Source organism: Doryrhamphus excisus, chromosome 1 (assembly GCF_030265055.1).
Source record: "Doryrhamphus excisus isolate RoL2022-K1 chromosome 1, RoL_Dexc_1.0, whole genome shotgun sequence".
In the NCBI taxonomy this organism is placed as follows: Eukaryota; Metazoa; Chordata; class Actinopteri; order Syngnathiformes; family Syngnathidae; genus Doryrhamphus; species Doryrhamphus excisus.
Window position 1 is genome coordinate 8,997,067 of NC_080466.1, and position 23,806 is coordinate 9,020,872.

At 42.2% G+C, this 23,806-nt stretch overlaps 2 protein-coding genes across 3 annotated transcripts in view; one reads left to right on the plus strand and one right to left on the minus strand.

Annotated features, from left to right (window-relative positions):
• Nucleotides 1-358: 358 nt before the first annotated feature.
• Nucleotides 359-14,284, plus strand: ubn2a (ubinuclein 2a). The gene is made up of 17 exons (XM_058082310.1): nt 359-936; nt 1,808-1,918; nt 2,336-2,434; nt 4,116-4,226; nt 4,307-4,389; nt 6,248-6,806; nt 7,970-8,040; nt 8,216-8,402; nt 8,591-8,697; nt 8,769-8,879; nt 8,964-9,107; nt 9,696-9,746; nt 9,829-9,871; nt 10,445-11,851; nt 11,940-12,147; nt 13,916-13,984; nt 14,062-14,284. Exons 1-17 carry the CDS (start codon nt 628-630, stop codon nt 14,103-14,105), a joined length of 3,714 nt encoding a protein of 1,237 aa, XP_057938293.1. The 5' UTR covers nt 359-627; the 3' UTR covers nt 14,106-14,284.
• Nucleotides 14,285-17,247: 2,963 nt separating this feature from the next.
• The window catches only part of myh10 (myosin, heavy chain 10, non-muscle), a 34,530-nt gene continuing 27,971 nt past the window's right edge, over nt 17,248-23,806 (minus strand). For both annotated transcript variants that reach the window (XM_058068506.1, XM_058068496.1), the window contains 11 exons: nt 23,558-23,770; nt 23,134-23,346; nt 22,885-23,046; nt 22,667-22,795; nt 22,124-22,212; nt 21,913-22,036; nt 20,243-20,332; nt 20,037-20,155; nt 19,847-19,955; nt 19,596-19,768; nt 17,248-18,385 (listed from right to left, as the gene is read on the minus strand). In XM_058068506.1, the coding sequence (XP_057924489.1) occupies nt 18,250-18,385; nt 19,596-19,768; nt 19,847-19,955; nt 20,037-20,155; nt 20,243-20,332; nt 21,913-22,036; nt 22,124-22,212; nt 22,667-22,795; nt 22,885-23,046; nt 23,134-23,346; nt 23,558-23,770 (1,557 nt within the window). In that variant the 3' untranslated portion in view covers nt 17,248-18,249. The remainder of the gene's footprint in view (nt 18,386-19,595; nt 19,769-19,846; nt 19,956-20,036; nt 20,156-20,242; nt 20,333-21,912; nt 22,037-22,123; nt 22,213-22,666; nt 22,796-22,884; nt 23,047-23,133; nt 23,347-23,557; nt 23,771-23,806) is intronic.

The following is a 23,806-nucleotide window of genomic DNA, read 5'->3' on the forward strand; positions in this document are numbered from 1 at the left end:
GCAGCTGTTACATTCAGTCAAACAAGCTGTTCTGTGATGTTTATCTGTAACACCCAGTCATTAGGCTGTTGCTGTTTGTTTTTATTGTGTCATCGCATGCACATAAAATTAACACCAGGAATTCAGAGGAAGCTGTCACAACTCCATTTTTCCACTGCCTGCCCTTCAGTCAGCCTCTTTAAAAAGGTCATCAAAGTAGTGCTGGTGTTATTATCGACTGTTTTGACAGGGGCGGGTGTAAGGTCGGGGCACACGCTGATTGGACGTAATGACGCCCCTCTGTCACGGGGTTTCCGGTCTGACCGTACACGCATGCGCAGTGACCCTTTTCTCGTCTGATATTTTATTTACTCCCAAAACCAAGATGGCTCCTGTGACTGTGTCGGTCCCATAGCAAATCGAGGATGCGAGTGGCTGCCGGAAAAACAACTTTCCCCCGACCGTCGCATCCCCTGGAATCCATTTCGTATGGTTCGGAGGAGGCCTCTACCTCCGCGTAGCCGCTGAGCACCCGTAGGGGCTTCGCGGAACCTTCCTCAAGGCACCAATTTGGAGTAGTTTCGCGAAGTATCTCGTCTCCTTCACACCGTGTGTCCGGAGAGACGTGCGGGCAGGCAGCTCATCCAAATGGCCGAACCGAGAAAAGTGCAGTTTGTCACGCTGTCGGCCTTCACGGCTGGGGCCGCCTCGGAGTCTAGGAAACGCCGGCTGGAGGATGAGGCCGACTTTAACTTCAGCGGAGACGACGAGGTCGAAACGGCGGCGTTGGCGGAGCCCGGGGCAGGAGGTGCTGCCAGCCGCCTCGGCAAAGCCGGTGAGAGAGACAAGGCTGAAGCCGAGAAGAGGGCGACGGTGCGGCTCAACCTGCCCCTGAGCGAGCCTGACGACCGCGCCTCTGCCGAGTTTAATTACGGCGAACTCATCCACAACCTCCAGGTAGGTCCCCTCACTTTGGAAGTTGAGCGGGACTGGAGCTGGACGTCATTTTATTTCACTTTGTCGTGTTTGAGTGGACTTGTCATGGCTAGATAAACTGAATGTGGGAGAGTGCACCTTGTCTTCCGTGGATGGCCAACACAAAAAGACAGCTGCAGTGTTTTTTTTGGAAGGGGGTGTTCCGGTTAAACTCCACTCTTGCTATCCAACTTCTGTTTAACAGTAAAGAAGGGACCCTCCGCCTTCTGTCTGACACAACAAGATAATCATGACGCTTCTTATCATGTACCTGTGTGCTGCTGCCTCTTGCCCAGCAACAGTCACACAGCCATTAGTCCTCCACATGCCACATGCAGCCTCCTCCTGGCCCTCTGTTAGACAAGTACCAGGATGTAGCATGTCACTCGCTACCTGGCCACTATTTAGATCATGCTTACATTTTTTACATCACTGGAAGTGGCAAAGTTTCCAATATTAGAATGAACACACGCGTTGTAACCTTTAAATCCACATGGTGACCATTTGTTATGTAGTACAACTATCAATTATTATAAAATGTTTACTAATCACTTTTTGCTTGTTGGAAATCAAAGCACAAAATGTGCACATTATGGATACCTATTAATTAGCTATTAATTTTCTCAATAGAACACCCCCACAAATTGCCACATAGAAGCAATTTTGTAGCAATGATGCAAGATCAGAGGACTCACTGAGCATCCAATCAAACATCTATACAGTAATCATCATTTATTTTGCTCACAGCCACAAGGGGGCATTTCATATGGTCTCTGGGGACTGCTATAATATGCAACGATGCATTACCAATCTTTTTTTTTTTAACATGTTGCATTTCTTACTTTTGTTCCAGACAAAAAACAAACCTCCAGGTCTGACTCCTGCTCCCAACAACCCTTTCAACGATGATGAGAGGGAGCGGCGGCAAGTTGAGGCCCTGGCAAAGAAATTTGAGAATAAATACGTAAGTTGTTATTATTGTTGTCACTTACAATACGTGTAACTACATTGTTTGAAGTGCACATGTTTTTGTGTAATTTGAGAACTACTGCACATACACTGAAAAAACATTTAACCTGTAATTGTATGGTGTTGAACAGCAAAATTATCATAATATAATTTTATAGGTAAATGTATATATGAATGTATATGCACTATCTGCAATCAATACAGTGAAATTGAAGCACTTAGTCCCAACTAGAAAAATAGCAACTTTTAGTACGTTTTTATTGTCAACATGATTTTAAAACTGTAATAGAATGATCAGGGTTATTTAGGAACAAAGCGTATACGATGAAAATAAAAAAATCCAGACACGTGTTTCACACATAAAACTCAGAAGCTCAACATTGATGAGTGGTTTCTTTATTTTATACTATAGGGCAACACGGCAAAGAAAAGGAAGGACAGAATGCAAGACTTAATTGATATTGGCTTTGGCTATGATGAGACGGACCCCTTCATAGACAACTCTGAGGCTGTGAGTACCATTCACTTATAGTTAATATTACTTTAGATTAAATCCCGTTACTTTTTAACAATACTGGAATGCGTTTTTTTCTTTACCGTATTAATCCTTCTGATTTACATCCTCATCATATTTCTGACCTGTTCTGGCTTTATTGGAGTGCTATGCCAGTGAATGTAGCGCTATACTTGCCCCTCCTTGCAAAGAACCAGGCAGTTTAAATTGAATGTGACTCATAAACAAATAGTCGTCCCCATGTGTTTACATGTGTCATTATAAAATGATACAACAGCTTGTTTTGTGTCCTCTTGGCATTTTATATAATTTTCTGTCGTCTGCAGTCTGTGTAGTCTGACCCCATTTAGATGTTTTCTTGAAGAAACACAGGGATTCTCTTTGTTTTTAGCTATTTTATTTAACTTGGCATGCATGCAGAGTTGATCACCAGCGATTTTCATATACTCACAAAATAAATTGAATTGCATTGGTTTTACTCTTGTCTTTAATTTGTAAGATGTCACCCGATTTACAGTTAAAAATGACAAACACAGTCGTCACTTGTTCATTGCGGTTAATTGGCTACAGACTCGATTACAGTAGGTGAATTTCTGTGATAAATCAATAAATGAAATGTGTTAAAAAATGAAAGGTTTATGTAGTTGATCTATAGAATACCTGTTTCCGTTCTTCTAAATACGTTTTTTTTTTACATTATTAGAGCCCTCTTGATGTGAAATAACAGCCATATAGCACCTTTTACTTTTGCATTACCCAATATAGGAGATATAATTGGAGAAAATTAGACATAAATAAAATAACATAAAGTCACACTCACTCACGCAGATCCTTGTTTTATTTTCCTGGATAGTGTATTTCCTGCAGTGGTTATTGTCTCATCAATGTATTGTAAAGGTGACTTTAAATGGCTTTACACTTGTATTTCCCATTACAGTGGACATACTAAGAGTAACTTAGTGGTGGGTGCACAATTGTGCCTGTTGAAACAGAAAAGAAATGCATTCCACTTTCTTTCAGAGGCAGATTGGGGTGTTTATTTTCACATGGGGTAGTCCACTTGCATCGGGGCCAAGTGGGGCTGTCACCCATACAATCATTAGAGCAGGGGTGGGCAAACTACGGCCCGGGGGCCACATCCGGCCCGCCAAGTGTTTGAATGCGACCCACCCGTTCTTTCCAAAGTATTTCATTTAAACTCAACATGCAACCTGGCATCATAGCTTGAGCTAACCTTTTGATGGTTTTTATCAATTTTGTTATTTGATGTGGCCTGTTGTTTACGAAGTGCTCCTGAAAAAAGGGACACAAGCACATAATAATAAAAAAGTTTTCCCACCCCTGCATTAGAGGGAGCTTCTGGGAAAGAAAGGTTATTACTCTGTGGCATTTACAATTGGCACACTAGTTGAGACTAGTTGCAGACAAGTAGTAGTAATGGAAGTAGACAGAATTGACAGAATTCTTATTGATGTGGTGCAGTCATCAATTATTATGCTCATTTCTATTTGGCACCCATTACATGTGGATTGGGACAGGCATGTCGAGAATCACTCAAACAAGTCAGTTTGTTTGGCCTTGATGGTTGAATGCTATTTCAGTTTATGTGTTGTTGTTTTTTTGTTTATTGTGGTTCTTCAGTCAGTGACAACAAACTGTTTTTCTGTTTGTCTTGCAGTATGATGAGCTGGTGCCTGCGTCTTTGACCACAAAGCTTGGAGGCTTTTACATCAACACTGGCACGCTGCAGTTCAGAGCTGCCTCCGACTCAGAAGGGGAGGAGGACAAGGTGAGCTTTGTACCCATTTGGACATCTTACCCTGGGGTCCTCGCATTATTTACTAAGTTTGTGTGTGTGTTTTATTCCAGAAAGCAAATGACGACAGTGAGCAGGTGAAGAAGAGGAAAGGGAAGGAAGTAGAAGAGAAGAAAATCAGAGAGCCTAAACCAGGGTAAGCACTTGAACAATAAATACTCGTTTTAGAAGATGTTGGTAAATGTTCTTCTCATGAATGCCTCAAGTGATAAACAGCCGCTTTAAAATGAATCACAACCTATTGAACATTCTCGCTACAGTTACCAAACGTTGGTCCGCTCTTTTAGCATGCTACTAAACCATCATAATGCCGCCGGCCTGTGCTCCATCAGAGAGACCATCTCATGCATCTTGAGGCAGCAGAGATGCTGACTCGCTCTTAGCATCCAGTCACCACAGAGAAAAGAGCTCCATTATCCAAGCTCACACAGGCAAGACAGTCAAACATGAAAACAAGGGCTAAAAATAGCAGCCGCAGCTCCTGCCATTGTGTCTTCAAGGCGGAGGATGCTGGATGTTTGTGACAGCTCATTCAGAGCAGGTTAATCCACACACATGCACACACACACACACACACACACACACACACACACACACACACACACACACACTCATCCCCCCACACACACCATCTCTTTCAGTGGGTGTCAGTCCTTCATTTTAGGAGGGAAAAAGGCCACTTGACTAGGGAAAAATTCTGTTGATTGTGTGAGACTGATTCATGATGGTGTTTGATTGTCTTGAAGCATCTGTGGAAAAACTGTGTGAGTGCAGTACTTGACTGAAACCACTAGAGGTGATCTTTATTCCATTTTACCTCATTTGTTGTCTAAAAGATGCTATTTTAACAGTTGTTTTATTGTTTAATTTCTACAATTAATTTGATAAAAATACTATTCTTGAAGCTGTTGCTAAATTAAAATTAATTTTAAAAATGTCAGATTTTTTTTCTAAATAAATAATCAAATGCAGTTGTCAATGCAGTCTGCTGTGGCTAATCCTACAACTCAAATCACAATACAGTAAATATTTTCTTTGTAAAAATACAAAACAAAAACAAAGCAACAAATGCAAACAAGTGGCTCAGGAAGGAGAAAAAAACACGCAGAAGTTTTGCAGCTCTGGGGTGCATTATGGAATATAGTAAATTAATCTTCGGTTTATGAAGGATGACGAGAAGGAGTGAAATACAAGAGCGATATGTTTTAACAAGGATACAAAAACACTATAGCTAAACAGCACCAGGACAAAGCACGGTCAGAAGAGTGAAATACTTGAGTCACTTAAAAATGGCTAGTGTCTAACCTAGTAGGTTCATCATTCAAATTCCAACAAAACTTTGAACGAGTGTTTAAACAAGAGAGGAATGTGACAAAATGTTTCTGCCTGTCTGAGAGAAGTGTATAAAGTGTATGGTGAGGGGATTTACAGCCTTAAAAAATATAATAATCGTAAAAAAGGCAATACATCGAAGCCCATTGCAGACTGCGTGGAATAACGCATGAATAACAAATGTTTCCACATAATGGGCACACTGGACCTTCATTTTCCCTTATATTTTAGTGGTTTTTAAATCAAGACTTTTTCATGTCGTGGTATATCTTGAATCCGGTAACCGGCCTATACCTTGTATCCAGTATTTATTTCCAGTGAATGTTTCAACTTTGGGCTGTTTGTGTCCAAGTGGTCTTATTCTGAGAATAAAATAACATGTCCAGTCCGCAGGAGAAGTGATGCTGCATTCTGTCATCTCTTAAACTATTGACAGGAACATGGCAACATGTGCAGATGGTACAGTTGCTGCAACTATTACTGTAATTCAAAAATAATAGTTGTAACACAGACAACATGATGGCTGCGAGAATTTAGCTTCCTTGTCAAGGGGATATGACGACAACCGGACAGACACTACTGATGGATGAGGGAATGATGACAAACTGACCAGCCAGCCTTAATGGTGATTGTATTTTTCATTTATTCATTTGTCTCAACAGAGTGGCTGTTCTTAACGTCAATCGGCCTGAGAAGAAGAAGAGGAAGAAGCTGATGAAGGATTCACTGTATTTGGCCGCCATGCTTCGCCGCTTCAACATGGAAAAGGAGCAGATGGGGAAAAACAACCCCAACATGGCTCCCGCAGGCCTGGCTGGAGGCGTGGCCAACAAACCGTGTGCTGCTGACGCGGCGAAGCACCTGCTAGCCACTGACTCTACCCACCTCCAGGGCAATGCTGCCTCTTCCATCAACAACGACCTCTTGCTGGCAGACCTGACCTCCGACCCTGCTGTGATGTCGCTGCTGGGCTCGGCTAATGAGAAGGAACTTCAGGACCTCCTAGGCGACCTGGACTTCAGTTTATTGGACACGGACCAGCAGCATGCTGTCACGACGGCCAGGGAGAACGGCATTCTGGGTGTTGGTGCTCCTGGCCAAAAAGCAGGAGGGGGCAACCAAGGGCGAGGCCTTGGGTCTTCCAGTGGACTATTTTCTCCTCCGCCACTGCCTGGCGGGCTGCCGCCTCCTCTCATTAAACGCATTGAGGACCTGCGAGCGGTGAGTCAGATGCAGCCTGTGGGCAGGTGAAGCTGACCAGGAAGGCCAGGCTGATATAGAAATAATCCCTGCTACTGTTCACTGCCTTTTGGAAGTCGCTTGATGCGCTGCATGCTTGTTTGTAGAAGTAAGGAGAGGCACTGCAAATGCATGATAGTAGAAGAATTGTCATCTTTTGGTTCCAGGAAGGCATATCCTTTACACCGAGAAATCAGGGAAATTAACAGGGAAGAAACATACAACAGCGGAACTGAATAGAATGGCTCAGACCTAAACTCTTTACAATCCAAAGTAGAGTCTAACATTAATTGATTAGCATACCAATGTAGTTATATTGTTATATGAAAATATGTCAGTTGCAGTCAGATTTGGGCTAACTTTGCTAGCTTGTGGAACCGCACTCCATTCACTTGCTACCAGTTTCTTACTTCCTACCAAACTTCCCTTATATTATATATATATTATACAACATATAGCATTAGCATTATATGTTGCTGGAACTGACCTCTGTCGCTTTCCTGATCTGTAACATGTCGTTTTGAAACCCCAACTGGACAGAGACATTTTTTAGCAAAATCTTTGCTGTACCTTTTGCTAGATAAAAGATGCAGTAACAAAATAATAACTCAGCTCTAATATTATCATCCATAATTCAACCATTTGATGAAATATTCCATGTACTTCAGAAAAATGTACTTTTACTTTTTGTCAGCTTGTTTTGCATCCAAACTAGTTGGGCCTGAAATACTACACGTGTGATTGTTTCAAGTAGTTGATGCAAATGTTAGTTTGATCTAATACAGTAGTTTACAGTGTACATCATTTACAGTGGGCTACTGAACACTGCCGCTGCTGTCTACGTTCTTAGAAGTGTATTTTCAGCAGTGCATTCTGCTGCGGCTGTGGCTACTTCCATGTTGTTTTTTACATGGGGGAGTAACCACTGATCTCATACCTCATGACAAACAAAAAAGTAGAAATGGATTCATGGCTATCCATAGTTTTTGTGCTCCAAAGATAAACCATTAAGTAAGCATAATATGTAATAACGGCTTAACAACCACTAAATTTACATTCAAGAAGGCGAAGCAAAGCATTGTGGATTGGTGCATGCTCTTGGGTGCTGTTCACTGACTTAGCTCTTTTTTTCCCCCCACCTGCAGGCTTCACGGCAGTTTGATCAGGAGGGCAGGAAGAAGTTTTTCACCTTGGACATGAATAACATTCTGCTGGAGTGAGTATGACAAGCTCAGCTCCTCCAGCTGAGCTGAGCGGCTTTTGTTTGGTGTCGCCCTTCCACACCTCCAGCCGCCTATCTATCCATCGTTACCTTAACATTCCCTTCATCCATCTCTCTTCAAGTTGTCCTGTGTTCCTCAAGGCTGACTTTGTTGTCTGTCCTCTCTCAGCATTGAGCTGCAGGTCCAGGAGCAACCTCCCGATGTGCGCTCGGGCATCTACTCACACTTGGAGGCCTTTGTGCCGTGCAACAAGGAGGCGCTCCTCAAACGACTTAAGAAGCTCAGCCTCAACATCCAGGTGAGGGCGGCTCAGTGTGACAACGGGCTGCAGCAGACGCCGCCTCTCAACACCAAGGTGCACATGACACTTAAAATGCTTGATTCCCATGTGTATTTGTCTTCAGTCTTTAGCGGCTTCACTGTTGTATTTGATGTAGCCGTGACCTGACACAGGACACATAAAACATATCAACCTATGACCTCTCTCCTTCCTCCTCTCCACTCGCGCTCTGCGGCCATCTTCTTCTTCTCTTCCTCTCTCAGGACGACAGGTTGAGGACGCCGCTCTTGGAACTGAAGCTAGCGGTATGCAGTGCGATGCCAGAGCAGATTGCCAAATACAACATGGACTGTATGGCCAAGGTTGCAAAGTAAGTGGAGAATACATTTTTTCACTACAACAAACTGTTTTTACATGTTACTATGTATTGTATATGTGCAGGCAGCAGTCAGAAGAGGGGGAGAAGAATGGATCAGAGGAGGAGGACGAGGAGAAACCTGGTAAAAGGGTGATGGGTCCACGGAAGAAGTTTGTCTGGGATGACAAACTCAGGTATGGATGTACAGTACCTGTACACTATATCTTCCAGTGGAGTTTCACTCACAGTCTATATATGCTTTTGTGTGAAATACTTAGAATCCTGCTGTGCACACTGGTGCGAGTGAAACTGAGCTGCTACGACATGGAGAACCAGTGTTCTCTGTCTGTGGAGGACTACCTGAAGGCCTTCCTGGAGAACGAGGTCAAACCACTGTGGCCCAAAGGCTGGATGCAGTCCAGGTGGGTGTTTTTTTTTTATGTGTTAAATTTAAGTGAAAAACATTGCAGTCCACACTACAAATATGACATTAACATTATGCCATTGAGACTATATAATAATCTGTAAATATGTTTATTATACAGTAATTATGTGCCATGGCGCTATGGGGGGAAAATAAATCACATTAGGCCCTCCTGTGCAGCTGTTCAACATTTTTACATATTTTAGGGGCCCTTAAAATTGTCTCCCATGCATATGTACTGCAATAATTACAAAACTGTTTTTATTTGTTTTTGCTCGTGTTCTTTGGATTAAGATCAGGCTAATGTAGCTGCCTATAGATTTTCTCTGTGGGATTCTACAAGCAGAAACAGTGACAGTGTACAATACAGATAAGACGCCCCCCGATGGTCAAGTATTGCAACAACAACATTTTTTTTAATTGATCCTAATGGCGACATTGATTAACAAATGGCCCGTGAATTCACCTTACTCGAGTTCAGCCTGGTGTGTTTACTGCAATGATGCTTCCACAACTTGTATCATTTCATTCATGTATTTTTATTCATACAAAAAAAATCTCTATGAACCCCGCTTTGTTTGCTCAGGATTCTGTTCAAGGAGAGTCTAGCAGTCCACAGTCACCTCACTGGAAGCCTGTAAGTATTCCTGTCCAGCAACTCAAACACAAGAGAGGTAATGACATTTTATGAACATATATTTGATTATTCTTCGATACAGAGCCAAGAGGAGAGTGGTGCCAGGGCCCAAGGCTAAAGCTAAGGTCTGTGACAATATGACATTCAATATTTCTACATGAACAAACAAAATCTCTGAATCAAAAAAACATTCAAAACTTGAACTTAATGCATTCACTTCATATACAGATTAAGGTAAGACCATACTAGTTTATAAAAAAACTACAAATAGGACAAACAAGTATTTGGAAACTTATATTAAAGAAATGAGGGCTGCACGGCGGTCAAGTGGTTAGCGCGCAGACCTCGCAGCTACCACCCTCGGCCATCTCTTTGTGGAGTTTGCATGTTCTCCCCGTGCATGCATGGGTTTTCTCCGGGTACTCCGGTTTCCGCTCACATTCCAAAAACATGCTAGGTTAATTGGCGACTCCAAATTGTCCATCAGTATGAATGTGAGTGTGAATGGTTGTTTGTCTCTATGTGCCCTGTGATTGGGTGGCGACCAGTCCAGTCCAGGGTGTAGCTGGGATAGGCTCCAGCACGCCCGCGACCCTCGTGAGGATAAGCGATAGAAAATGAATGAATGTTTTATTGTTGAATGTTTATTGTTAACCTTTCAACTATTTTTGTGTTTGTGTGTATGTGTGTGTCCTCAGGAGGGTGTTTGGGTCCGCAAGCCCCCTCTTGCCATGACCTCCACTCCATCGCTCTCCGCCACATCCACTTTGACTTCGAGTCGCCCTCCCCCGCTCTTGTCGTCTCCTTCGGAGCCCATCTGTCTGTCAGACTCTTTGGATGAGGACCTGAGTGCCCCCTCGCTGGACTCCATCTCACACGCACTCGCCCTCCTCAGCAACGCCGCCAAGGGCCTGGGCTCCTCCGACAGCCCACTGTCCCCCCCGCCATTACAGATCCCCACCTCCTCTCCTCCCCCCATTACCTTGCAGTATCCTTCAGCCTCTCAGCTTCCCTTGCAGGGCACACCTGCAGTCCTCTCCAAGGTGGTGACCAGCACAGGGAAGACGACCACGTCGACCACACTACCAACCTCTTCTACCTCCTCTTCCTCCTCCATGGCTCGTGCGCAGACGTCGGGCCTGGCCGTGCCCTCCAGGCTCGCCGAATCCCCCTTCAGCTTGGTTAAAGGACCGTGCACACACAACCAGAGACATGTTACCATGGCAACAGCCAGCAACAGGCCAAGTGCTATAATGAGCAGTAAAATGCATCCACACCCTGTCCCCTCGCCCCCGAAACAGCGACCGCCACCCACTGCATCCCCTCTGATGCCCCCCCATCAGAAGGCCTTCGTCAGCCCTGCGGGGATGCTGGCAGGTTTGGGAACGTCTCAAGGCTTAGCCAAGGGCGGGGCCAAATCCAGCGGCACCAGCAGCAACGGCAACATCACACCGTCGTCGCCGTCCCCCCAGTCCCGCCCCAACTCCACACCTCACCCTGCCCTGCAGTCCTTCTGCCCCCCATCCCCAGCCGCCTCCACGCCGTTGCCCAGCTGCCAGAGCAGCCCCTCCCCTCAAGGTAAAGCCCACCCCCAAGCCAACTTCATCACACCCATGCAGGCCACACTCACCAAGTCCTCCCACAGCAGTAACTCCTCCCCCATCATCAAGCTGACTCCTCGGCCTCCCGTGCCCACCCCGCCTCCCCCCTCATCACCCTCGCCTTCCTCCTCGCCCTCACAAGCACACTCTCATCAGGGAGTCCCCACACAGCAGCACCAGTACTCCCCCAAAACCTTCCGACCGCCCTTTAGCATGGTGGGTGGTGGTCAAGTGGGGCAGGCGAAGCAGACGCATGTCGCCTTCACAGGGGCTCCAAAAGCGCCACCTGCCACCGGCACCGGCAGCCCACACAACTCCAACAATGGCAACAACAAGGGCACCTCGGTTGTCGGACTCTCAGAAAAACCGCAGTCGACCTCGGCCTCGGCCAGTCACAGCCAGAGGCAGAGGCTGGTGGTGGCCGGTCAGAACTCCAAGGCAGGAAATGGGTGGGCGGCGTCAGGAAGTTTGGCCACACCTTCCACAACATCACACCTCTCACAGGTTAGTACTACTACTTAGTAGTACTACTAGTCGATGAACATGTGCAGTATCGGACAGTGAGCCTTCATGGTGTGTTTGCGCTCCGCAGGTATCAGCAGCGGGCAGCTCCCTCTTGGGCAGCCCCTCCACGCTGCCCCTAGGCTTCGGCATGCTGGGGGGCCTGGTGCCTGTCTCGCTGCCCTTCCAGTTCCCCCCGCTGCTCAATTTCAGTCCTCCCGGAGCACCGGGTGCCCCTGGCATGGGCTCGGCTCCAAGCTCCAACTCAGGATTCTCCTTAGCACAGAGCGACCTGATGGGTGAGCATGAAGCACCTCAACATTTTTAGCTAGTCTTTCCAAACTTGGTGGTCAAATAGTTAGACAAAGGATCAACCTTCACCTTAAGGAAGCTCAAGTTCACCTGTAGGAAGCTGATGTGCAGCAATGCATATAGAGCAGGGGTCTCAAACTCAATTTACCTGGGGGCCACTGGAGCTAGGGTCTGGGCGAGGCTGGGCCGCATCAGGTTTTCAAAAAAAAAAAAACGCATTTATTAAAAACAGAAAAATGAATAAACTTTGCTTTGGTTCCGATTTTCTACAAGAAAAGCTCTGATAAAACATTCCACTGTTCTCAAATATCTTGATTTTTTATTTGTCTACACAAAATAAGATCAAGAATAAAGAAAATCAATCAGTAATAAATAAATATAATAATAATAAAACGGCAAATAATTAAAAATTAAGAAACCACATATAGTTGGTGGGTAGACAAATGATTTTTTTCAGATTAAAATTAACAAAGCATTATTAGAGCCCTGTAGACATGACAAAACACGACTACAGTCACATTTATACTCTTTTTATTTACAACATATTGCGCAACTGCAGGGTCTTGAGACACATGCTAACTCGCAAACTAGAGAGCTAGCGACCTAAACGGTAGCCTACAAGTTATTTCCTTTAAACTTAAATAGCCAAAAACTTACCACTTCCACACGGATAGGGAGGATAACTATTAACAGTTATTTAACCTTTAACATGAACATTAATCAAACGTAATCATTTTTTTCTGGGTACATGATACCATACAGCATCCATATCAAACTTGCGCGGGCCGCACTAACATTAAACTTTCATATCAAGGCGGGGGCCTCAAACTAGTGTCCTGCGGGCCACATTTGGCCCGCGGGCCGCGTGTTTGAGACCCCTGATATAGAGTCATAACTCATTTTACTCTATTTTCACATGATATGATGATGAAAAATAGCCAAAAAAAAGCCAAAAATCAATTGTCTCCAGATAGCATTCAGGTTTTATTTACTGTAAACACAAACATTCCTAATCAAATCATTGTGTCTGTTGGGAGAGAATTCCAACCACAGTCTTAGCACAGATACCATGTATGCCTCATCGACCGAACTAGTGACCATCATCGCTAATATTTATCATTTAGCCATCTTTAGGCTTGAAAATGCTTAATTTAGACACAAAAATCTGTGATATTTGCTTAAAAATGCATATTTATGACTAATAATAGGCCGTATTCCATCACAAAACAATGCTAGACCCGGGCACACCACACATCTTAAGTCGGCTTTGTTTTGTTTTGATCGTTCAAACATCTACGGGTGCTGGCCAGTGTTAATATTGGGAATATTGGGAATAAACAGACTAATCCACAAAGTCAGTTAAGTTGTAGTATGCAGCATCGGCACATCCATCTGTACAGCAGAGGGATATTTCCACATCATTTATATTTAATTAGAACAGTTCCTTCAATGCTCACATACGCCTAAAATGCTTATTACGGTGTCCTGTATATTATCTACATACTGTATTTTATATAACTCTGGGAAAAACTGTTGATTTTGTTAATACTTGTTTATATTGTTTATTTCTCTATATTGTGTATTTTGTACTGCTTAACTGATTCTGTACTCTTGCTGCTGTGCAATACAAATTTCCCCACTGAGGGACGAATAAAGGCATATCTTATCTTATCTTATCTTATCTTATCTTATCTTATCTTATCTTATCTTATCTTATCTTATCTTATCTTATCTTATCTTATCTGTCCTCCCCAGAGCTGTACAAGAGTCTCCAGTCTGGGTCGCAGGCCGCTCTACCTCCTCACTTGCAGCTGGCGTTCTCAGGTAATTCCGCCTCGTCATCAACAACGGAATATCCGCCATCACGGTTTTGTGCTCAGCACGCTTGTCCTCTTCTTCAGACACCAACCAAAGCCAGAGTGGAGACAAGCGGAAGCCGCACTGACCCGCCACGCCCTCGCATCACCACATCAGACTTCTTATATAGTTCATTGACTGAGACAGTGGGCGTGAGTGGGCGGGGCTTTACTGCCTCTTGGGTTTTTTTTTTGTTTTTTTTTTTTTAAATGGACCTGCAGACATTTGGCACAGAAGTGACATGTTTTTTTGTTTTTTTAAATGAATCCAGAACAAGACGGAGCGAATGAAGAGTAAAGAAGACTTTTCATCTTTCTTTTGCTTTCTTTGTCAACATGTTTACATAAAACAGACCTTGATCACTGTGGAATGGGTGGGAGAGTGTGCTGCGTATATAATAATAATAATAATAATAATAATAATAATAATAATTTCTATTTAAGCCGGAGCTCAGTTCTCTCTTTTGGAGTACCACAAGAGGAAAAAGAAAAGCAAAATGTTATTTTTCGTCGAGTCCCTTTTGAGACTTTTTATTGTCACTTCTTCTTTCCTGCGCCCGCTGATGACTGTTAAATAGTAGCTGAAATTAATATTGATAAATTATTTGTCATTTACAAAGTGTGTGAAAGACTTTGTGATGAATGTGTGTGTGTGTTTGTGAAGAGAAAAAGCAACCAATATACTGTTAAAAACCTCTTTCCACATTCTCCCTACAATAAGGAGTGAACGTTGCACAGGCTTTTATTGTTAAGTATTTAGTATTATTGGTGCTTTTTAATCACACTGGACCTTTTTATTGAGGGGAGGGCAGGCAGGGGGAGATGTAAAAAAAAATAAAAAATAAAAACTTGAATTGTTAATGTTAAGCCACCTGTCGGATAAGGTATGGGAAATTCGGATTGTTGCCTACTTGAACTGTTTTTTTTTTGTTTTGCCTTAGTTTGTGTAGGAGTGGAAAACCAGGATAAAAAGATCTATGCAGGAGAAAAGTGCAAGTCGTCATGTGGCTTTTAGTTGGTCACTTTGGTTTATTTTGAAAGTGTGTGGAACCCTTTCCCCTTCCTATTCCTCCTCAATCTTCCCTCTACTCTACTGAAGTGGTGACCAAAGAGCAGACCGGGGGCCATTTGGGTTGTTTTTTTTTAAACAGGCCCACAAAGAAAAAGTTGACATGTGGATGAACTCGTAACCAGATACTACACTAGTACTGCTAATGGGGTCGCCAAAAGCCTTCATGTGATTGGCTCACCATGGTAACTCTTGAAAAACAGACACAAAGTGTTAGAATATGAAAGTGTCCCGTCTGAATTCTTCCACTATTCCTGGCCCTCGGTAGGAAACATTTGGACACCGCTGATTGCTTACCTCCGTTTGAAACCCAACCGTTCTTCCCGTCTCAACAACTATCTCACCCGCCTTCCTCCAAGTGTGTGTGAGACTGACTGAGAATGACGCCAAAGATTGTTTGTGTAGCTCTCCTCCGGATTGTGTGTGTGTGTCAAGTCATGTGACTGCATGGATGGATGGATGGGGGGGAGGTGGAGTTAGACATTTTGATGTGAACTGGTGGCTTCATTTGATTTTTTTTTTTAATTTTTCTTTCTCCTCCTGTGTGTCAAATACGGAATAAAAGAAAAGCAGGTGGTTCTTATGACAACTCGTATGACTCAAGGCTGATCTGTCTCATTTTATGGGGTTTTCATCTGTTTGACATTTTTATTCTAATATTTTTTTGGACACAAGTTCGCTACCACAGCCCTTGGCTTCATGTTATTTATTTTTGTTGTTGTGTCAAATCTGGAATTAAAACTAAAGAGATGGTTACTGTGATGACTCTTACTAAATGCTACAGTTCGGTAAAGGTAGTGTTATGTTCAGGTTAGTGTTTATACTATATATATATATATATATATATGCGTACACATACTGTATATAAGGCCACAAACACATCTGTATAGAGTATATACTGTATATATACATGTATATATTTTGTGTTTATATATGCATAAATACACTAAAAATGTAAACACAACCCTTGTTTTTGCTCCCATTTTTCATAAACATAAGCAAAATTTTTTGGCTGGCTACAATAAAAGGCTAGTTGTAATGTGAAGTTAGCTTGTTTGGTATGCTCTGGATCGGTGTACAGTATCGTATCGTGTATACGATGTTAATAGTATGGCAATGGACATGGAACACAATTGATGGAGAACTGTAGCAGACAGCTTTATATCGAGGTTGGATCATCACATTACTACAGACTTGGGACACCGAATGCCTCATGAAGATTCTGACTATACAGCAATTATATACAGTACATTCCTTGAAAGAGATGTACGTCAACTTGACTATTTGTGACAAGGTTAAAAATACATGTACAAGACTCCAACCATATGCTGACTCAAAACATTGGGATATCATGGGAGACTTTATTTATTTACGCAATTCCATTCTAAAAGTTCAACTTTCACAGACTATAGATCCAGGGCCCACAGTTGAGCCAATGGCAAGTACTTACAATATTTGTTTTTTACAACTCCCACAAACAAGTAAAAAAATATGTAGAATACCATGAAGAAATCACCATTTATCTCTCAGTTTTAGCAGGAAAAACGGGTTTGGATTTAAGAAAGCAGAGTTTATATCATTTTGAAAATATTTTGATTGTGTTGATGTATTTATTTCCTTTTTCTTTCAAAAAGTGAGAGATGCATTGGGATTTCTTCAGTTTTGTAATTTGGTTGAAATCTTGTTTTCATGGGTTTTATGAGCTGGAAGCCCAAATTATGTAAAAATCAAGAAATAACTTTAAATTGTGGGGCCTAAATCTCTTATCTATGTCTTATCAAAGTTCAACTTTTTGAATAGAATTACAGAAATAAATCAACTTTTCCATGATCTTCTAGTCTGCAGAGGGCATTCTGTGTGCAGCATCACTGATACACAGAAAGTGGTCAGATATTTGAGGCAAAAGGTAGTATCAGAGATCAGATAATGTCTGATACCACAGTTACAGTTAAGCTGCACAACCTAAGGTCTAATGAGCATCCTGATATGCCACACCTATTAGGTGGCTCAATTAAGAATTCATTCCTCATTCATTTTTGGCTCTAAACATTTTCAAGCGCTTCATTTTTCTTGTTGTATGCAAACATTGAAAATCAGCTTGGAAAATCACCACACAAAAAAAAAATACAGGTCATGAAGGGACAAATGAAAAACCAACAAAGTTACAATGAATATGCTTTATTTTCCTTAAAAAACAAAACAAAAACAAAAAAAAATATTACTGTCTCTAAATCCAGATACAAGAAATAAGATGGGGGTATTTGTGTAGTGGAATGCCTGCTTTTGTCAACAGCCAGCTGGATAATAATAATAATAATAACAACAATAATAATAATAATAATAGGAAGTTAATGAATGAAACTACTCCAGGATGTTAAAGCTTCCAACCAAATGTCCAAATAATAATGATTTTTGGAGACTTACTGACATACCGACTTGGACCCGAAGAGCTTTTTGAACAATGGAGGTACACGTCACAGATGATATGCAGCACAGCAAAAAAATAAATACATAAGTGTTGGATATCGTTTTGAAGTAACAAAATCGTTGCCCATTTCTGGTCTTATTTAGTGTCTAAGGCACTTAAAAAAAAACCTAGGTGTTGAGAGAGTCTGCAGACAGCCATGGTGGTTCTGCACAGGTCCTTTTAAAGGTGCAGTGGGTAGATGATGTGAACTTTACAGGCATCAGAACTAAATATTGGTTGTCAAATGTGTTTTTGGATTATAGAAGAGCAACAAAGGGGGCAGTGATGCAGTCAGACGTCATGTTCCATTTCTTCTCCCAATGCGTGCATTGCATGTCAAGCAGCCATATGTTGAGATGAGCATTGTTTTCACAGTAATAATAATAGTATTATTAATAATAGTACACGTGACATTCAGTCCTTTGCACTAAGACATTAGTGTTGGTCAGAAGGTCACAGAGGAAGTGTCAGCTTTTTTTTGTACCTACAGTAAGAATACATGAGGAAGGAGCTGAGTTGTCCGTTGGGCTCCGGAAGTGTCACATCCAAAGATGGGGGGGTAGAATTCCAAAATTAAAAAAAATTAAAAAAAGGAGAGAGTAGTGGTAGTGGTGTTGCCACCCGGCTTCACTGCTTCCTGTCTTTAAAAAGAATGTGTTGGAGGAGTGACCGTGCGGAAAAGCGATGCGGACGCCTTTTACTCCACGTTGGTGTCGTTGAAGTCGCTGGTGCGACTGTCGGCGTCATCATCCGATCTGTCGATGGAGGTGCCGTCCACGTTGATGTTGTGATGGCCGGAGCGGCTGGAGAAGCTGCTGACTGGTCCGCCTCGCCTGCATCAAGTAGACAGGGACAAAACTTAGCACTTGCTAATGCTGGATGTGCTTTGGCCAAAAGATGGCAACATACAGTCATGGGAAAAAAGCATCTTGTCTCATCTCATCTCATCTCATAGAATAGCATAATCGCAACAAGATTAAAAAAGGCTTGTGTTTCAGTGCACATACAATGTAAGTAATAATAAAAGAAGAAGTAGCGTTTCCCTGCATTCATGGATTGCACGGATGAGGAATAATCAGGTAGTTCGGAGGGAGCAGCATGGAATGTCAGTGTTTTACATGAACTAATATGTTTGACATATTTGGTTGTAGAAATATAATGATGTCGAGAAAAATAGCTAGTAAGAGTGTATGACAATAAGCAAAAAATGACGTTCATCCATCAATAACTTTGGCATTGTAACAGTACTTTTACCGATCACTTTATTGCAGCGGTCTCAAACACGCGGCCCGCGGGCCAAATGTGGCTCGCAGGACACTAGTTTGAGGCCCCAGCCTTGATATGAAAGTTTAATGTTAGTGCGGCCCGCGCAAGTTTGATATGGATGCTGTATGGTATCATGTACCCAGAAAAAATTATTACGTTTGATTAATGTTCATGTTAAAGGTTAAATAACTGTTAATAGTTATCCTCCCTATCCGTGTGGAAGTGGTAAGTTTTTGATAATTTAAGTTTAAAGGATATAACTTGAAGGCTACCATTTAGGTCGCTAGCTCTCTAGTTTGCGAGTTAGCATGTGTCTCAAGACCCTGCAGTTGCGCAATATGTTGTAAATAAAAAGAGTATAAATGTGACTATAGTCGTGTTTTGTCATGTCTACAGGGCTCTAATAATGCTTTGTTCATTTTAATCTGAAAAAAATAATTTGTCTACCCACCAACTATATGTGGTTTCTTAAGTTTTTATTATTTGCCGTTTTATTATTATATTTATTTATTACTGATTGATTGATTTTCTTTATTCTTGACTTGTTTATTTATTTTTCATCTTATTTTGTGTAGAAAAATAAAAAGTAAGATATTTGAGAACAGTGGAATGTTTTATCAGAGCTTTTCTTGTAGAAAATTGGAACCAAAGCTAAGTTTTTTTTAAATTTTTTTGGTTTCAATAAATGCGTTTTTTTTTTTTTTTGTAAAACCTGATGTGGCCCCCAAGTAAATTGAGTTTGAGACCCCTGCTTTAGTGAGTGTGTTGTCTTCCTACCTGAGGCGGCTCTTGAGGCTGCTGACCTCACGGCTGAGGCCCTCGCTAGCTTCAGTGGCGTCATCCAGCTCTCTCTGCAGCTTCCTGCGGGAGGCGTTGGCCTTGGTGGCCTCTTCCTCCGCCTCCTCCAGTTGACGTTTCAGCTGCTTCATGCGAGAGTTGGCTTTGTCCACCTGGACAGGACACACACCATCACCACCATCGCATTGAATGGAAAAAAGAAGTATCTTCAGTCCTGGTATCCCTCTCACCTGCTCTTTGTACTGGTCGGCATGACGACGTTCATCTTCCACCTGCATCATCACTTCCTTCAGTTTCTTCTCCGTACGCCGAACAATCTTATTGGCCGCGCCTCTCTCTCTGAAGACAGAGGAGAACACATGGAGTTAAGAGGAGTACTTCATGATGTATCTCACTTGTTGTGTCAACATGAACGCGTACTTTGTTTCCTGCTCCAGCTGCTCCTCCAGCTGCAGGATCTTGGCTTCCAGGGCCGTGATGGAGGCCTTGAACTTGGACTTGACAGCCCCCTCCAGCTCCGCCAGCTTGGCCTTTAACTCCTGTGGTGGTGAAATGCAACTTTATGTATGAAGCGAGGCCACTGACACAACATGAACTTGTCTGTTGGGCTGTAAGGACTCCAAGACCTTGTTCTGCCGCTCCATCTGTTGCCGAGCGTTCTCGCTCTTCTGGGCGACGCCACGTTCTCCTGCCAGCTCAGTGTTCAGGGTGTCCACCTGAACAAACAGCCAGGAAGTCAAACAGGCATCATCTTAACACGCTCATGCTTGGAATATCGCCACTTTTTGACTTGTAGTACTACAGCGTGCTGTAAAACTGCAAATATATTATTTTATTTGGAACATTTTGTTCAACATTATCTTGTAATATAACAACCTATTTCTTCAAGTATTATGCAAAAAGGGTATGACTTTATTTTTGCAGTATTAGACTCAATTAGCATAATTTTACTTCTTCTTGTAGTTTTACAAGCATCTTAAATCCTGCAGTATTATGATGTTATTCCTGTCATTTTACAAGCAAAAGTGAGTGACTCATCATTTAATATGAAAAAAAAAAACACTTCTCCCATAATGCATTTCGTTTTGAGAAAACCATTTCATTGGACCAGCATAGAAAGCATAGAATTATGGTGCTGCAATGCTGCTTCTTTACACCAGAGGGAGCCAAAGTACCCCAAGCAAGCCCAGAGGAAAGCTGACGTCATTGCAGTGCTCCAATGAATGCATTGCTCAGATGCAATGCCTTATGGGAAAACTTTAAAATGTTGGGTCGTTTTTATTTCAAAGTCATATAGGAACATGTTTGTATATTTGTATGTAGACATTTTTGAGTGTTAAGTTACTGTGTGATGAATGTAGTATGAATGTAACCCTAACACCATGAGTCAGACTGTTATGTTGTTAAACTATAATGACCTCCTGTGATTTCCAAAAAAGCTAGCATTTCCTCGCTAACTTGTAAGCGACACAGTCTAACGAGTTCATCATAAATGTTAACATAAGTTTAACATAAATTGCTGTATAAGCAGTAGAGTTCAAATATTAAGAAAAAAGTAGCGACTTATACACCGGAATTGATAGTAACTTATTGTTGTAATATTAGGACTTTAATCCTGGAAAAAAAAATCATATTCAAAATCATAATCCGGGGTTCCCAACTTTACCAAATCAGGGCCGACTTGAAAATCTATAAAATGGCCCACCTGCAGTACCACCACGGCCCACCAGGGGGCCGCGGCCCACACTTTGGGAATAACTGTATTAGATTATATTGTAATTTTAAAAGCATAATTATGGTTTTATTTTTGCAACATTGCAACTACATTAGTAGTAGTAACTTTTGGACTTTATTCTTTCTATTTACTTTTTATTTACTTTACTCTTTGCAATATTTTGACTATTTTGTGTCAACATATTCTTGTAATATTATTCTTTTTTTCTTGAATTAGAACCTAATTTTTGCATACAAATACTTTACTCTTGGAATATTGTGTCAGCATATTCTTATAATTTTAGGAGTTTACTCTTACAATTACAACTTTCTTTGCATTACATTTCATAAACACATGATTTTGTTCTTGCAATATTTCAACTAAATTAAATTAGTAATTTAATTGATTTATGTAATATTATCACTTATTATTATTTTTTTCTTATTATTATTTTTCTTGTATTATATTACTTTCATGAACACAATTTCTATTATGTTTGTGTGATTGAACGTATTCTTGTAATATTAGGACTTTATTGCTACAAGCTAACAGCACATGTTCTGTAGGTGAAGGTGAGCCAACCTGCAGTGTGCTCTTCCTGAGGCGGTCATTGAGTAGCTCCATGTTACCCTGCTCCTCCTCCAGCTCCTCCTCCAGCTGCGCAATGCGAGCTTCCAGCCTCCTCTTTTCTTCCAGCAGCATAGACCTGACAAAACAAAATGTGGATGTCAAACTCCCATCATGGCGGCTTGTAGAAGACATCAACAACCAGACAGGAGGCAGGAGTACTGACTTCCCAGAGGTGCTGTTGGAGATCTCATCAGCCAGTTCGTCTCGCTCCTGTTCAGCATGTCGACGGGCTCTCTCAGATGCTGCGTGATCCTGTGTCGGGTAGAAAAAAAAACGGCACATCTTTGTTAGGCCATGCTGATTTGTTGATATCAAGTAAACAGAAGAATCCAATTAAAACTATGCACAGATGCAAGTAAATAAACTACATTTATTATTATTATGCATTCTCCTTGTGTCTCTTGCCAAAGTCAAGTAAATGCGCAAGCAGTGGTTGGTTTTGATATCGGTTATGTCGACATCATTCCACCATTTTAGCAAAATTTTAGCTCAGCGACTTGTGTTTTGGGAACAGCAAAGGCAAAGATGAAAAGTGTATATGATGAATATAGAATTGTTACAGCATCCAGTGGTCACATAGGAAATGGTGCTAATAAGGCCAACATTTTTGGCAGTAAAAAATGTTTACATTTTGCTTACCTTTATGGTTAACGGGACACATGATTTGTTATGGGAAATGAAATAATGCTAAATGTCAATCATCTACCTCTTGCAGCTGTAAGATTTCAGCTTCAAGGCTCTTGAGTTTTTTCTCGTTTTCTTTGGACTGTGTGAAGATCTCGTCCCTGGAGGCTCGAGCCTCCTCCAGCTCCCTCTGGTAGTCCTTCATCTGAGCCTGCAGTAGCACACAAGTAAAAGTGGATGAACACACCAAGCTATAAAAGATGGAGGACTTACTGTGCATGTGTGCGTGTGTGTGTGTACCTGTAGTTTTTTAAGCTGTTTGATGGCCTCGTCCCTGCCTTTGTTGGCTGTTTCTATTTGCCCTTCCAGCTCGTTGAGGTCCATCTCTAGCTTCTTCTTGGAGGCCACAGCCAGCGTTCTCTGCTTCCTCTCATCCTCCAACTCCACCTCCATTTCACGCACCTGATGATACATCAACATAGAACATGTCATGTTAAACCCACACCTACGTTTTACTGTAAGACAGGACAGATGTAAAAAATAAAATACCTGTTTGACCAATGCCCTCTTCTTCTCGTCGCCCTGCTCGTCTCTGGCCTGCAGGTCTCGGTCAAACTGAGCCTTCATGGCCTGCATGTTAACCTCCAGACGCAGTTTGGCATCTTCTGTGGCCTGCAGCTCGTCCTCTAGCTCCTCCAGTTGGGTTCGCATTTCCTCCACCTGTTGTTCTAGCGTACGCTTGGACTTCTCCAGTTCATGGACCTGTGAGCAGCAACAGCATCACTCATGATGACAAGAACACAGCTGGATCTACTGCAAGGACTAGTTTATTAGAAATATACTGTTCTTAGCAATACATCGGTCAGAGATACATATATGTAAGATTTTTCTGTGTTTTATGAAAAAAATGTTTGAACTGAACATGTGGGTCGACCTGAAGCCTCTGAATTTGAAGAGTTCCAAGGTCACTCACATTTTTCCCTACATCATCCTTTGAACTCATCAGGTCCTCCATTTCAGCACGGAGCTGCTTGTTGAACCTCTCAAGCTCCTCCTTGGCCTCAAGAGCCTCCTCCAAAGCTCTGGCCATGGACAGGGCCTTGGTATCCTTCTCTCTGGCTTCCGCCTCCGCACGGTCACGCTCCTCGGCATAACGGGCTGAGATGGTCTTCTCCTCAGCCAGCATCTGTTGGTACACAAAGCAGAGATGACAGTCAGACAG